The 15,571-nt window shown below is 42.9% G+C and overlaps 1 protein-coding gene across 2 annotated transcripts in view; it reads right to left on the bottom strand.

Moving 5' to 3' along the window:
• wdr7 (WD repeat domain 7) overlaps window positions 1-15,571 on the bottom strand; it is a 113,945-nt gene that overhangs the window by 49,276 nt on the left and 49,098 nt on the right. For both annotated transcript variants that reach the window (XM_084035283.1, XM_084035284.1), the window contains 3 exons: window positions 12,980-13,098; window positions 12,129-12,252; window positions 4,305-4,418 (listed from right to left, as the gene is read on the bottom strand). In XM_084035283.1, coding sequence (XP_083891409.1) covers window positions 4,305-4,418; window positions 12,129-12,252; window positions 12,980-13,098 — 357 coding nt within the window. The remainder of the gene's footprint in view (window positions 1-4,304; window positions 4,419-12,128; window positions 12,253-12,979; window positions 13,099-15,571) is intronic.

Here is a 15,571-nt window from a genome sequence, read left to right as displayed (position 1 = left end):
TGAGGGTCAGCCTGACCTTTGCCCTCTGCCCTTCGTCAGTGCTGCTGTGGACCCCTTCCATCCAACAAACAGGATGAGGAACTGATAGAAATAGAAAACAAGACTAGTGCAAGTATACATGTATGGTGGGATTGTACATGTTAGTGGCTGGAAGGGATCAGCTCATAACGGCTGGAAACCCTGGAGGAGAGCAGCCAGCACAGAGGAAGTGTGTGTGTGTGTGTGTGTGTGTGTGTGGGAGGGGGGGATGGAACTGTGTCCAGCAGGGACCTTTGACCTCCCTGAGGTCACCTCCTCCATCAGAGGCAGAGCTGAAACACTCTCTCCGTCCTCCCTCTAGTGAGGAGCCACGTTAGTCTTCCACACAGATGTGATCAGGTTTTAATGCAGCTGCAGGTATTTCCTGCTGAGTTACTGATGTTTTTATGGCCAGATGACAGGACGATAATACAAACAATAACAAGCTCGTCAACCATCAAGAGAGAAAATGAGGAAATGCTGGAACAAGAGAATATTTGACATCATCTTTCAATTGATGGATTTTAAAAACAATGTTAATTTTTCTTTTTTGTTGTTGTTCATTTTCATCCAATAGTCTCAGCACCAGTGGAAACACATTTTTACCTGCTGTTCTACACCAAACCCTTTGAATTGTTCTGCCTTTACATTGGACTCATAAATCAGGTTTTATGAGCTTTAATACACAGACTGGTACTACGGGCGTCTTTCTGCAGGATTTCTCATTTTATTACCGCTTTATTACTCGTTTGATTCTGTTCGCTGTGCATCATTAGTGTTTCAATGTATGCATCGCTCACTTCACTTTGTTTGTGGGGAAATGTTTTTTCATCCAAAATGTCATACCAGTAGAGGTGTGTGTGTGTGTGTGTGTGTGTGTGTATGTGTGTGTGTGTGTGTGTACGTAAGGGGATTTGATGAGGGGGTGCTGTGGATCCTAATGACATCCCCAGACACTGCCATGGACATAATTATACACACACACACACACACACACACACACACACACCTACACACACACACACACACCTACACACACACACACAGACACACACGCACACACTGGTGTGGGAGGTTTTGCAGCTGTGGCACCGAGCAACAACTACTGTCACCTGCACGTGGGTGTGTGTGTCTGTGTAAGGGTGTGTGTGTGTGTGTGTGTGTGTGTGTGTGTGTGTGTGTGTGTGTGTGTGTGTGTGTGTGTGTGTGTGTGTGTGTGTGTGTGTGAGACTGGGTTGTGTACGCTGAGGTGATGAGTCTATCGCTGTGGTAACAGCCTGCAGTCAAGTGATTCTGTGGCTGTCAACGTCCGTCTTCTTTTCCTTTGTCTCCTCCTCTTTTGTTTCCTCTCCTCTTCTCATTTTCTCCCACTTATTTTCTATTTTCCCTCCTTCATCTTTCTTCCTCTTTTCCCGTTTACCTCCCTCTCCTCCTCTTTTCTCTCGTTAGTGAGAGGAGGAACGAGCACAGCCACCAGGCCACTGTCAACATGCATGCTGTATGGCATGTAAATCACATTATGATAGACTGGAAACTGGTCTGTAATTGAGCTGCTCCTCCTGTCTCAGATCATTCTGCAGATTGTTGTCATTTAGTCTATATACTGTATAATGTAAGTAAACAGACGGAAGCCCGAGGTAGTCTTCAAATCATTCTTCGTCCATCTAGCTAAGATATTCAGTTTATTCTGATTTCAAGCAGAGAAAAGCAGTAAATCCTCACTAAGGAGAAGAACCACATACTAATAGTATAAATAACATATTATAACAATATTTTTCTTCTTAAAGTCACTGTGAAAAAGTTTAAATTGTTATGAAATAGTTTCGATTTACTAATACTCTCTCTCTCTCTCAGACCTCATTTTAGAAAAATGAGGTTTTCTGAAGAGACTGGTGCTTGGGAGCACTATCGCTATCGTCCACAGGGGCCGCCAAAATCAAGACAAAATTAAAGTTACTTGTTGTAACGTTAATACATTCTAATAATTATGCACCTAACAATGCCAAAAAATTGTTATTATCTTTTAGTCAAATAAACACAGAACTTGTCTGGTTCCAGACAAGTTTTGGGATTTGCTGCTTATATTACAGCAAATTAAATAACTATTTATCAAAAATAAGCAATACATTAATAGATGATGAAAATGATCATTATGGGCAGCCCAAATGCTGTCAAAGTAGAATGATGTCTGCTACAAAAAATATTGTATTTGGTATCTGCATACTAATCTAAATCATTAATGAAATAATAAAGAGAGCCAACAGTAAGTGTTGAGGCGGATATCAATTAGATAAAGTGGTTCTGGATTACATGCATGTATCGTTTTCCTGCATTGGTAGCAAGCTCCACCGCTACTAATAAAATCTGTATAGAGGTTGTGATTACATTTAAATACACTGAATCAAACTCATTCAGCTGTTTCCCAAAACCACACATCCTCATTCAAGGAAGGAAGGAAGGAAGGAAGGAAGGAACAGTGAAACAAAGCGTGAGAGAAGTAAAGTTTGAAAACACGATGAGGTTTTTCCTCCACAGCAGAGAAGATTCAGACTCTGCTCTGTCTTCGAGGCGACTGCTAACAGATTTAATACTGCAGAGACGGAATGAAAAAACACTGCTGTCAATAGGAGAAAAATGAGCCAGGGAAATGATGAATTGTCAGACACATTTGTGATATTGACTGGTCTGAGAGAAGGATGGCGGGAGGAGGAAGGAGAGACAGTGAAGAGGCGGTATGACAGTGTGAGAATCATTTCTGTGTTTTGAAATATACATTTCCCTTTTCCCACCTTCTAGTGAGAGTTCATCGTGATTTGCTTTTCTGGGATTTCTGAATCCACTACAGTTAATGAGATGATGTTGATCAGCTGCTACAGGCAACGTTTATAGTAAAAAGGAGGGAAAAAATCACTAGATCTTTATGTTTAAATTATCCCGCTATTATATTGATGACTTATAAAATAAAAGTTACCGCTTTGTGTAAGTGCAGTCAGTCGAGAAGATCTACCTGTCTGTGTCCGTCACGCTTAAACTTTCAGGGAAATGTGTCAAAAGATAAATGGACTGGAAAAGTGTGTGTGTGTGTGTTCTACCTGTACTGTAGGTGTGAGTCGCCTCCTCAGGGGAAAGATTTCTCACCTTATTGTGTGTGTGTGTGTGTGTGTGTGTGTGTGTGTGTGTGCACAAAAGAGAGAGCATGTGTGCACACTAAACACCAAACTGCTTTTAACACCATGGAGGTCACAGTACACTGACATTACACATGGGCTGTGTGGCACTGATTAGGAAACACACACACACACACACACACACACACACACACACACGATAATTAACCTACATTCAGAGTCACCAGAGCAAAACTCCTAAATTCAGTGGCACATAAATGATGAATGACCATTTAATGTTTCCTGTATGAAACCAGATGAGGCTCTGCAGTTCACAGAGGGAGAACCATGCTTTCATTTCAGACCAACATTTTAAAACAGTTTGAAGTGTGTGCACCGTGCAGTGGGGATGTCACGAGAGCCGCTGCTCCGGTGCCAAGTTGATGCCAAGGTTTGGAAAGCGTGACGGTACTAGTTTTTTCTACAGTAGCCCAGGTTTGGTATCACGGAACAGGACTCGGCACTAACGGTGTCCCATCGTCACCAGGGATGATGGTTCTCTGATAACGCCATATTGTTGCATAGCAACGTCAGTTGTAAGCAACAGCCTGGTCTTGCTTGGTGAAATGCAAGCATGCTAACGGTGATAAAGGTTAAAGTACATGTGATCTAATATTTTGTTTTTTACAACGGCATCAATTAATGTATCGAGAATACAGGAATTTCTCTGCTATTGTTATTGACCACTAAATTCTTGTTTCGGAACACCTACGAACATATGCAGCGTTTTCTGAAATAAACAGTGCGCTGGCAACCCGCGGTCAGAAGATGTGCACTTCTGGTTGAACTGAGAGGGTGGGAAGGGCCGTCTTTGGATGCCGTGTGCACAAATTCCTGATGTGATTAATGATTTACTACCCATCCTGTCCCTTACTGGAAATAAAGTAAACAATACATTGGCCTTGTGAGGCAGTCACTGTGGCAGATAAAAGGGTCAGATATTCTTGGGGTGATTCTGCCGACAGACCTGGCAGATTCCCTCAACCAATGAGAGCTTGCCGTGGCCATGGCTTGTGGACTTGCATTGATGTAGTTTCAACATGCGTTTCAATTCAACATCCCAACACAAACTCTCTGTAAAACAGCCTTTCCTATGCACTCTGTATCTAATGTCCCTACCTGCTGTGATGTCATCATCCGTGACGTCCATTTCCTCCTCAGGGACCTTTGCTTCTATTGGCTGAGCCTCGGGAGGAGGCGGAGCAGGAGGGGAGGGCTCAGTGGTCGACCCAGCTGAGGAGAGAGGGACAAACATTTGAGTTAATATTAAATATGAGTCTGTCACAGGTGACACAGAAACATGAACAGGACCGTGTGTGTGTGTGTGTGTGTGTATCATCTCAGTCTACGTTGTAAACATGAGTTTATGGTCTCGATCTCGAGCTTCAAGTCTTCTTCAGAACAGCAGGATGTTCATGCAGTAATTTATGGTCTATAGTCAAATAGACTTCGTCAGATCCACCCGTCGCTCCTCCACAGTCCAAATATGGATACAATTCCAAGATGGTGACGGCCAAAACACCGAACTCGAGGCTCCAAAACCGTAACCCATGAACCAATGAGTGATGTCACAAATTAACTGAATGTGTGCAGGAAATCACACATTAATATACATTTATAATAATAATTATGGTCTTGGTTGGCTTAGCATTTTTAACAGCATTAGCTAACAATATTAGCCTGAAACTCCTCACCAACATGATATTCAGTACATTTACATTTTACATTTAGGTCATTTAGCAGAAGCTTTTGTCCGAAGCGACTTACAATAAGTACATTTGGCAAAAGAAAGAAACCACAACATATCATTGCCGATAAAGTAAGAGCTAAAAATAGAAACAAGTGTTACCAGTCACCACAATAGTGCGTGACATTTATTACTATTTGCAAAACAATAATACACAATACAGGAAATAAATCACGTGATTCATCTGCGTCATGAACAGCTATGAAAACATAGAGAGAGTAAAAAGAGAGCAGACTAGCAAACATGCATGAATTCAAGTCACACAAGATATTTGGATGACCCTTCTTACCCTCAACAGTGTGTGTGTGTGTGTGTGTGTTGTGAGCTCATCACAGCAGGTTTCTGTGTTGATCCTTATTATCAGGTTAATTGTCCTGGTTCAGTAGCTAATAAAGGTTTATTGGGCCTCCTGCTAATCTGGAGAACACACACACACACACACACACACACACACACACACACACACACACACACACACACACACACACACACACACACACACACACACACACACACACACACACACACACACACACACACACACACACACACACACACACCCTCTATATTTAGTGTTTTCATTTAGCCCGTATCTCTCCACTGCCAATTAAGAGTGGCTTTTCATTATCGGCTGGGTTAATGAATGATGCTGCACTAATGAATGAAGCGACTAAAGGTAAGAGAACCTACACAGGGCTAATCTCTGGGAAAACAGCTTAATTAATAAATTACACACACACACACACACACACACACCCTCATCAGTGTACAAGAAGACCTGCAGAAGGAGAGGAATAAAAAGCTCATTTCAACCCCCAAAAGATAACAATAATTCAAACATCCCACGTGAAGCGCACCAGGAAAAAACATTGTAATTACACACAGCGTAATTACATTGATTAATCCTGGTTAACATTGTGCATCATGTTCCAAGTAACCTGCTCACACACACACACACACACACACACGCACACGCTGTTGATGATCCGTCTCAAGCGTTAAAGTGATAAAAACTTAATTGAACTTAATTAAAACATAATTGATGCTTCGCTGTGATTGGACAAACAGACCGAGCTCCGTCTCTCTCTCTCAGTTCAATTTCAGTTCACCTGAGCTTTACAGACGTGGAGCGCAACAGTGCTTAGTGCCAAAGCAAATCATCAGAATAGAAAAGAAGATGTGATCAATGACATTTTCTTTCGTCTGAGAGGGGTTTCCAACATGTAGTCATTTGTTCTAATGAGATATAGTTGACCTGATTGAGCAAATCTCAAAGAATAACATTCATACACTAATTTGCAAAGAAAGAATTGTAATCATGGCTGAATTACATTTGACATCAACATAATGAAGATCCTTTTTAAAGAAGGTTCTCTGAATATATCTTATGTCTACAATGTCCACTCATGGCAACTAAAGTGAGACAGGATGTGTTCACAGAGATGTTTGACCTACGCCGACATCCTTCCAAAGCTAGGATGTCGGAGCCTCAACCTTACCACAAAATGATTTAAAACATGTTTCTTCCTACACCGTCTGTGCATGATTTAAGTTAGACGGGTGTTAGGTATGTTAAACACTTGGTTATTACTATTATTATTAACGGCATGTCTGTGACAGGGCGTTAACTCAGGTTTCCTGCATTAGAGTCCGATGAGCTACACAGCCATCCGGCAGCAGGACAGCCCACCTCCCCACGTGAAGGACACACTACCTCCTGCATTGACATTTGGTACAAATCATGAAGTGCAGAATGCGTCAATATGTTCTTCACACTGCTGATAAATGACTTTGCATGGATGAAGTGATGTCACTGTAACAGCTTTGCACAGTTCTCATAATAAAACATTCTGAAGATTTGGCTAATTTTGGGGTCTGCATGTGTGTTGTTCAAGGTGGTTTCACACACACACACACACACACACACACACACACACACACACACACACACACACACACACACACACACACACACACACACACACACACACACACACACACACACACACACACACACACACACACACACACAGGGCCTATAACTCAACTGTCTGAGGCGAGGGAATGAGAAAGAGAGAGACGCAGGAGCTGAGGGAGGTGGGGGAGGAGTGGATGACAGGGGGAGGGGGGGGGGGCGTTCTGCCCTGCTCCAAGGTCAAGCTTGTCATGTCAGCCATGACACATAGCTCCCAGCATGCCTTGTTAACCTCCAGGATCCCGTCCTCCTCTCTTCTGTCTGTTGCTCGCTCCCCTCCTCTGCATGCACTTCCTTTCTTTTCTTTTTGGGAATCAAACTGGACTCTCCTGTTTTTCAGCTTCCGTTTATTTTTCATCTCGATTAAGAACTACTGATACTATATGAATAAGCTTGTTCTCTTTTTTATGTTGGTGTTACTATTCATTCTTGAATGATCTCTGATAACATTTCACCAGTTACACACACACTTCAAATCTGTATTTTTATATTGCTATTTTAAAAAACAGCAGTTTGTTCCGTGTCTTTTTCTATCATATTTGTATCCATATTAAATTCTTGTGAATTATTTTATTTTTATCGTTTTAGAAAAAAAATATATAGATATGAGAATATAAAGCCACTCAATTTTACCTTCAACCACCCAGTAGAAGGAAGAAAGGAAAAAAGCAGGAAAGGTGGGGGAATGGAGGATGGGGAAGGAAAGATGATGTGTGGGTTAAATTACGGGATGGGAAAACAGTCAAATATTAGGAAAAAACTGGAAAATTTAAAGTGCAAATGCCGAAGAGGTGGAAGATGAGGAAGAAGCAGGAGAGATGAAAAGGGGGATTTGAGGAAAATGACAGGAAAAGAAGAAAAAGGAAAAGGAAGACGGAGGAGGAGAGGTGATGAAGAGACGGATGCAAGAAATAAAAAAGGTCAGGAGAAGTAGATGAGAAGATGAAGACGGATGAAGAGGAGGAGCTTTAACAACAGCAGGTTCACGGGTTTAAAAAGACAGGATATACTAAAGGTAGAGGAGTTCAGTGATCAAAGACTTCTCACACAGTTTGACCCTAAAACTGTCATGTGTGAACGAGGGTGAACAATGCTGTTTAATCAAGTGTGTGTTCAGCTCCTCTCTATCCATCCAGCTCCTCCCAGGTTGACTCTTCCTCCTGCCCAGCCTCGCAGGCTCTCTCCCGGGCCTCACACGCTCGTGGAAGTCTTCCACCCCAAAGGTTAAAGCTTGTGTGTTATAGGTGTTTGTGGGCGACAGAGACGAGCCATTTCCCTCATTCCTTCATGCTAAGCTACGCTAACCAGGTCCCTATCTAACACAAAGATATGAGGGTGATGCCCATGTGATCATCTCGCTCTCAGAAACGACGCTAAAAGAGTGATTGCTAAAATGCTGAACTGCTCCTTAAAGGTGAAAAACAGCAAATTAAACACGATGGCGGCGACGATGAAGATGGTGTGGAGGGTTTATTTCTCTCCCTCTGAGTGCAGGTTAACAACTCCAGCTCGCCCTGTTTCCTTTGTGTTAAAGCCTTTTAAATGCCTCCAGGAGAGCTGAAAGGTCATGGCCGCTGCTTCGTGTGTGTGTGTGTGTGTGTGTGTGTGTGTGTGTGTGTGTGTGTGTGTGTGTGTGTGTGTGTGTGGTCAGCACCATGCTGCGACAGTGATGACATTTCCTCTCACTAAAAGCTAATGGATAAATACAGGTGTCTTCCTTCAAACACCAACCACTCTGCTGCTGGAGAGGATGAGCTAAAGGACAGAGAGAGAGAGAGAGAGAGAGAGAGGAGAGAGAGACAGAGAGAGAGAGAGAGAGAGAGGAGAGAGAGAGAGAAAGAGAGAGAGGAGAGAGAGGAGAGAGAGAGAGAGAGACAGAGAGAGAGAGAGAGAGAGGAGAGAGAGAGAGAGAGAAAGAGAGAGAGGAGAGAGAGGAGAGAGAGAGAGAGAGAGAAAGAGAGAGAGGAGAGAGAGAGACCTAAGAGAGGACTACAGAGTGCCTATTTGATGACAGTGTCAACAGTGTGAAATAGGTCCAATGACTCCTTTCATGTTCCACTGATCATTCCATGTTACAACAGATGTGTACAGTAAACAGCAGCGGTAGGCAACCAATGGCACATTAGCAATAAGTGTGCAAGAGAGCCTCTTTTACAGCCACTGGCAGTTGCACGGTCTGCACAGATTTCTTAGCTAATTACACAAATACCATGCCGTGCAGACGGAATGACTCTGTATCTCTAATGACTGATGAAAGCCTATTTGCAATCCAGTGAAATGTGATGTTACTGGTGACGATTTGTTCTCTCAGTTCCTCAGATGCTGCGCTGCTGACGGAAGAGCTGCATCTGAGAACAATGAAACTATAATGGAGGCCAGAGTCGGTGTGGATTATATGGCAGGGAGCTCCAGTAGAGCTCCCTGCCAAACCAAAAAGGATCAGTAATATAGAGTTTCCATGATGAGCAGCATTTGCTGTGGTCTTAATGCTAGAGGGACCTGAATGGAATACTGCATCATGTAAAACATATTTGTCTCCTTCTCTTAATACATCAGTGCTAATGCTTATTAGCTTCAGGACAAAAGTGCAGTTCATCATGTAATGGTACAAGATCTTTGGGCCCAAAACACGGTGTCACAGACGAAAGGAGGGTGGACACACCCTGTTTTAAAGGCTTGGATTTTGAGTTGAGAATGTGTGGAAATCACATATCTGGTTCTTAACAATAGACAGACTGAAGAACAAGCTGAGACTCAAAGGATTTCTCCAGAGGATTCAATACATTCCCAGACTTTCCCATGATATTCCAAAACCAGCAGGAGTCATCTTACTCTCTGTTCTGGTCTCGCTGTGCAGCACACAGATCAAATTCAGTGACCCTTTAACCTGACTCTATCTCTCTGGCTCTGCCTCCCCCCCACCCCCCCACGCGCTTCATCCTCCCTTGTCCCCTGAGGTCACCGGCCCATCACTCCCCCCCCCCCTCCACCTCCCCTGCCTGCGGTACTGCTGTGGTAACACAACACTGACCGGTGCCCGTTTCCATGGCAACTGCTCCCCAGAGAAACCCCAGCATCCTCAGCAACCACAAGGCGACTGCCAAACACACACACACACACACAGCATTTTAGTAGGCTGTTTCTAGTAAAAGAAGGTGGAGATTCACCTTTCTTCCCATCAGCAGGTGTAACTATAGACAGACAGAGAGAGAGACCAGGGAATATACAGAGGACAGAGAGAGAAAGACAGGGAAGAAGGGAAAAACACAAATAGATAGAGAGAGGGTGATAGATATTTTAGATTTGTTCAAATAGGTCTTGTCCTCCAAGCTCCAAGTTCGAGAAACAATTTACCAACACTGAATGAACATCATGCTGGATTGAAGAAGACTTGAAACTAGAGATTGAGACCATAAACTCAAGTTGACAATATTTACTGAGATAATACATCAAGAGAGAACTAGGTTCATTTTCTCATAAACTTCCATGCAATCAGACATATTTTAAATTTAAAAAAGAAAAGAAAAAAATCTTAAGGTAACGATGCAGCCTAGTGTTAGCTGTGCTTGGTTTCCTACTGTCGAAAGTGTGGCAGCAAGTCCTCTTTTCATATAAATAATGCTAAAAACACAGATTTTTTGTAATTTGTTCAGGATATATTGTTGAATATGTGCACAATATGAATGGTCATATCAACATAAGAAGCATAAGGTTAACCGGTTCTAAAAGAAAACTACAATGACTGTAAATAACCCGGACTGGACAGGTCAGCCACAACTGATTAGGGCAAAAATAATCTAACCGCACACCCAGCAGAATCATCTTAAATGAACATCATTTCAGACTAAATGAATGAAGAGACGCAAAAAGGACATTTCTAGTAATCAAACCACCGATTAGACTCGCCCGCTGTGTTTGCAGCCGAGTGTGAAGCAGGCAGAATGAGAGTCAGTACCCAACAAGTCTGGGGTCATGGTTCTCTGCCAGAAAACAGTGGATTGCTCCCTCTAGGTTGGGACTGAGTACTTGCCCCAGGCGAGGGAGTTTGGATATCTAGGGGTCTTGTTGAGGGTAAAATGGAGGGCGAGATGGACAAGGGGTTCAGGATGGTGAAGGAGGCGTAGAGTCGGAAGGTAAAGCTTTCATTATATCACTTGATCTATGTTCCAACGGACGACTATGGTCATGAGCCTTGGGTATTGACCGAAAGGATGAGATCGCGGATACAAGAGGCCACAGGGTGACTGGGCTCACACTTAGAGATAAAGTGAGAAGCTGAGACATCCGGACGAAGCTCAGAGTAGAGCCACTGCTCTGAAATCTGTGTCAAAAGGGGTCAGTTGAGGTGGTTTGGACATCTGATCAGGATGCCTCCTTGGCGCCTCCCTTTAGAGGTTTTCCAGGCGCGTCCAATTGGGAAGAGTCCCAGGGGTAGACCCAGAAAATGCAGGGATTATACATCTCATCTGGACTAGAAACGCCACAGGATCCCCCAGAAGGGTCTGGAAAACGTTGCTGGAGAGAGGGACATCTGGAATACCTTGTTTAGCCTGCCCCGAATAAGAGGACTGCTGATGCTAGCATGCTAAAATGCTCCTAAACACATTAATGTTAGTATGAAATGAACTATCGGATATTCTTTGGAACATGTTAAAAGACATTCATGTGCGGAGTGGTTAGAGCGCATGCCATGTACGAACGTACATACGCAGCAGACCCTGGTTCGAATCCCAGCCGGAGGTCCTTTCCTGCATGTCACACCCCCCTCTCTCTCTCCTATGTTTTCCTAAAGGCGTCTATGCCTAAAAAAAAATCTTAAAAATAAAAGACATTCATTCACAGCATTCTCGTATTCCTTCAATTGGAATTCAAGGCAATTCAAGCCTCAAACAGAGACGTGGACAGGGATACAGAGGTCTTTCTAACTCCACAAACCCACGTTTTGGGGGCATTTTCTTCAGTCCCAACCCAACGGCATCTCAAAGAGCCATTGCGCTGCTCCCTTTGGAGCCACGACGTGACTTCAACATATGCAGCAGTACTTCCCAACACTTCAAGGTGGCTTGTTAATATTCTCACAGTTAGCATGCTCCGGAGAATGTGAAAAAAAACTGAGTTGTAAAATAACACTCTCATTGTGTAACATTAAAAATGACCGACACAGGCAACCAAACACATTTATTTACCAACTCTCAGATATTGAGCAGTATGAGGTACTTACGGGAGCTGACAGTGTCCACATACTGAGGCAGATAGGGAGCCCACAGGTCGATGGTGTCCTTACGTCCGGATTGGCCAATCCTCCTTAACTCAGCCAATAGGAGAGCCTGTGCTGCTTCTCGCACCTAAAACAGGGTTTTTTTCCCGGTTTTTAATCTTCTATAGACATTCTTCAGGCATGTTGGATTTTTAAAATGTCTATCATTTCCACTTCAACCAAAACAGACATGGTTCATTTATTGAAAGGTAAATAGTCAGGGGTAACGAATGAGATACACAGTGCTCATATTGCAGATACATTGAGTATGAATGTTTTGCAACATTACAGATGCAAAGATTAAATCATCAGGTTTATACAAAAAAAAGGCATTGGGGCAAAAGTAGTTGTGTCCCAATTCAGCGGCTGCATCTTTCAGAGGACGTGGCCGATTTAGACTGCAAAGGCAAAGGCCGAACCGAGCGGTCTCCGAAATGAGACAGTCTAGTCAACGGAGGATTTCCTTTTTGCATCATCAGCTGTTCCCGCTCCCTGCCCCATGCTGCTCCCTTCTCCTAGCAACCAGTTGTGGTCGACTAGAAAGAGAATAGAAGATACTAAGGTAAGGTAACTTACCTCATGACTAAAATGCACCCAGAGATCATATATATATATTTTTTTATTTTATTTTATGATGGGTGATATGCTTCACCTTTCTTTGAAATGTGACAGCCTTGTCACAGCAGCTGTGACGCATGCGGTCTTCAAATGCAGCCTATGAATCATGCGGCCGCTGGATCGGGGACACAGCTACTGGATTGGCCTGGAGGGCTTAGCTTGGACCTGTGAATACATTGTGTGTACGTGTGTTTTACCTCCAGACAGCGGTCCTGCCATCTCCTTGCCAACATCTCCAGCAGAGGAGGTCTGAACTTGTCCAGGCCCAGAAGGTCAGGGAGCATCACACAGTGCATGGCTGCCAGCTGGCTCCAACCTACACACATACACAATACACACACACTCAGTCAGAAGAGACTTCAGGTAGGCCCAGTGGATAACTCTCTATGCCAAAGTACAATACATATCTCACTCCTGTCACATAAAAAACATGTTTTCTTTCATATTATAACAAACATTATTATGGGACAAAACATAAACATTCTGAGGATTTAGCCTTTCCTAGATTCTTACCAGTACTGTTTTCTGATTTTGAGTACAAGTTGAAATTACCACTAGAGGAAAGGTCGAAGGTGACCAAAATGATTAGGATGCATCATCTGGCGACCAGGAATATCCACAGACAATTGTATTGGAAGTCTGGTCTGAAGTTATGAAGATATCGAACTAGGAATCTCTTTCTGTCTGTCTGTGTTTTTTGCACATTTCCAGAACCTCTCAGCTTTTCTACTTCACACTTGACAGGTGTATTGCTGTGGTCCCAAGGGAGAATAGTGTCCAATAACAGTGACACGCTCAATTGTATTAAACTTTGAATTAAGTGAACTGGGCTCTGTGTCACAGCAGAGACTTCATGGTAGGCTGCAGCGGGCTCGGTGACATGCAGTTCACTTTGGCTGCTGGATGCTAGATATAGCCCGCTAACGAAACATGAAAGTTGAATAAATCTACAACCATAACTTTTATTGACTTCCCTGGAGTCAACGAGCACAAGCGGAAAGCCGACACAGAACTACCGCCATTAAAAAACTGTGTGATTTCAGAACGTACATAAAGCTGCCGGTCAGACCCGGGCCTCTGTGTGTGTCCTATTAGCTAGCTAATGGCCGCTGCTACGCACAACACTCATTCTGCTTTTAATGTTTCATTTAGTGTACTAGTAGTGTTCAGTTCGGATTAGTTTTTTGTAAGTCCTTTGGGAAATGACATGAAAACACACAGCAGATATGAGACTATTCTTTTAAGAGTATTTGAATCACAATAAGTGTCCACTAAACTTTCAAAAAACTATGTTTCCATATGACAGAAGTGAGTTCCTCTCTCTCTCTCTCTCTCTCTCTCTCTCTCTCTCTCTCTCTCTCTCTCTCTCTCTCTCTCTCTCTCCCCCTCTCTCTCACACACACACTAACTACTTATGTATAAAATCCTCACATGAAAAAAAAAAGTCACATTAACAACAGTTAACAAACACCGGATGGGAATATTATTGATTAATATTTGCAGTCTCGGTTAGAGCACAGGTATTATTTCTGCTAACCGGAGCCAGAGTATGTTTGATGGCATTCAACAGGTAAACAACAGATATACAGCGCTGCCAGGTGGATCAACAGAAGCCTCACAACGATACCTTGGCATAATGAACTTAAGGGTGATTTATTTAATTCAGCATCACCACAGTGTGTGGAGGATTTGACTTGAAAACAGAGGAAAAAGTTAGAAAACCTTGTTGGTTTGTAGGCATTGTTACCCTTTTTCTCAGTTGCATTAACCTGAGTGATGACAACTAGCTTTCAAAATGTCTTGGTATCGCTTTAATAAGGCTCAAATCCAGCTGCATCAGTCTGAGCCAAAATAGTTATATTTTACACCAAACACCAGAGAAATGTACACCAGCTTTTACATGTCTGACAAAACATGGACTTCAATGTGTACTCGCTGATACTCGCTGATACCCAACATCAACCAAGCACCTTAGTCACATATATTGGTTTAATATATGTTTCCGTAGAAGATGCGTGTATGTGAAATGGACAGTGAATGACTTTTAACGCAGGAAAGAAATTCCAAACAAATTTCTTTTCCTGGGGCGCCATGTAAACTTACCTCCGCCATTGAAATACACAGGGAAAACTTAGAACTGTTAGACGTGTTACAAGCATATCACAATCAAGAATATTCTATGTAGAGGTTGACAGAGTGATTGTGATGAATCTCACAAAAATCAAATGTTTTGTCAAATATTCTGCTACAACATGCTGCAACATTTGAAACATTGTCTTGCAGAAACCTCAAATGTAAAAGCTGTGCCTGTGCTATGACTAATAGTGGTATTACTGCCAACAGCAACTACTTCTAGTACTACTTCTTCTCATGCTCCTCATGCTGCTGGTGCTCTGAACTACTGCTGCTGCTAACCAGAGGTCACCCAAATATTTGCCGTCTTTGACTGAATCTTTTTAACAATGAAGGGAACAACTGAAGGGTGTCCTTCACTTTGATGGACTGGAGGCTTTGATTGTGTCACGGCTATGGGTCAGAGAGCGGTAAACCTGCAGCTGTGCCACTGGTGCAGTAGGAGCGCATGCTGCTGGCTTTCCTTCCAGGGAAGAGAGTTCTTGCAGGATCAGGAACTCCCACCTTCAGTAGAATCACAGACTATACCTTTAAATATGCAAGCCTACAAAATGATGGGTAATAATTGATTAAGATGGAATTTTAACAACCCTTGCCATCAAAATGACAAATGAGAAAGTGTAATGAATCCATAGCTCATAACTACTATTTACTAC

Source organism: Eutrigla gurnardus, assembly GCF_963514095.1.
Source record: "Eutrigla gurnardus genome assembly, chromosome: 19".
NCBI classification, from domain to species: Eukaryota; Metazoa; Chordata; class Actinopteri; order Perciformes; family Triglidae; genus Eutrigla; species Eutrigla gurnardus.
Note: the sequence above shows the minus strand (reverse complement) of the source record. Positions and strands in the feature narration are given on the sequence as shown.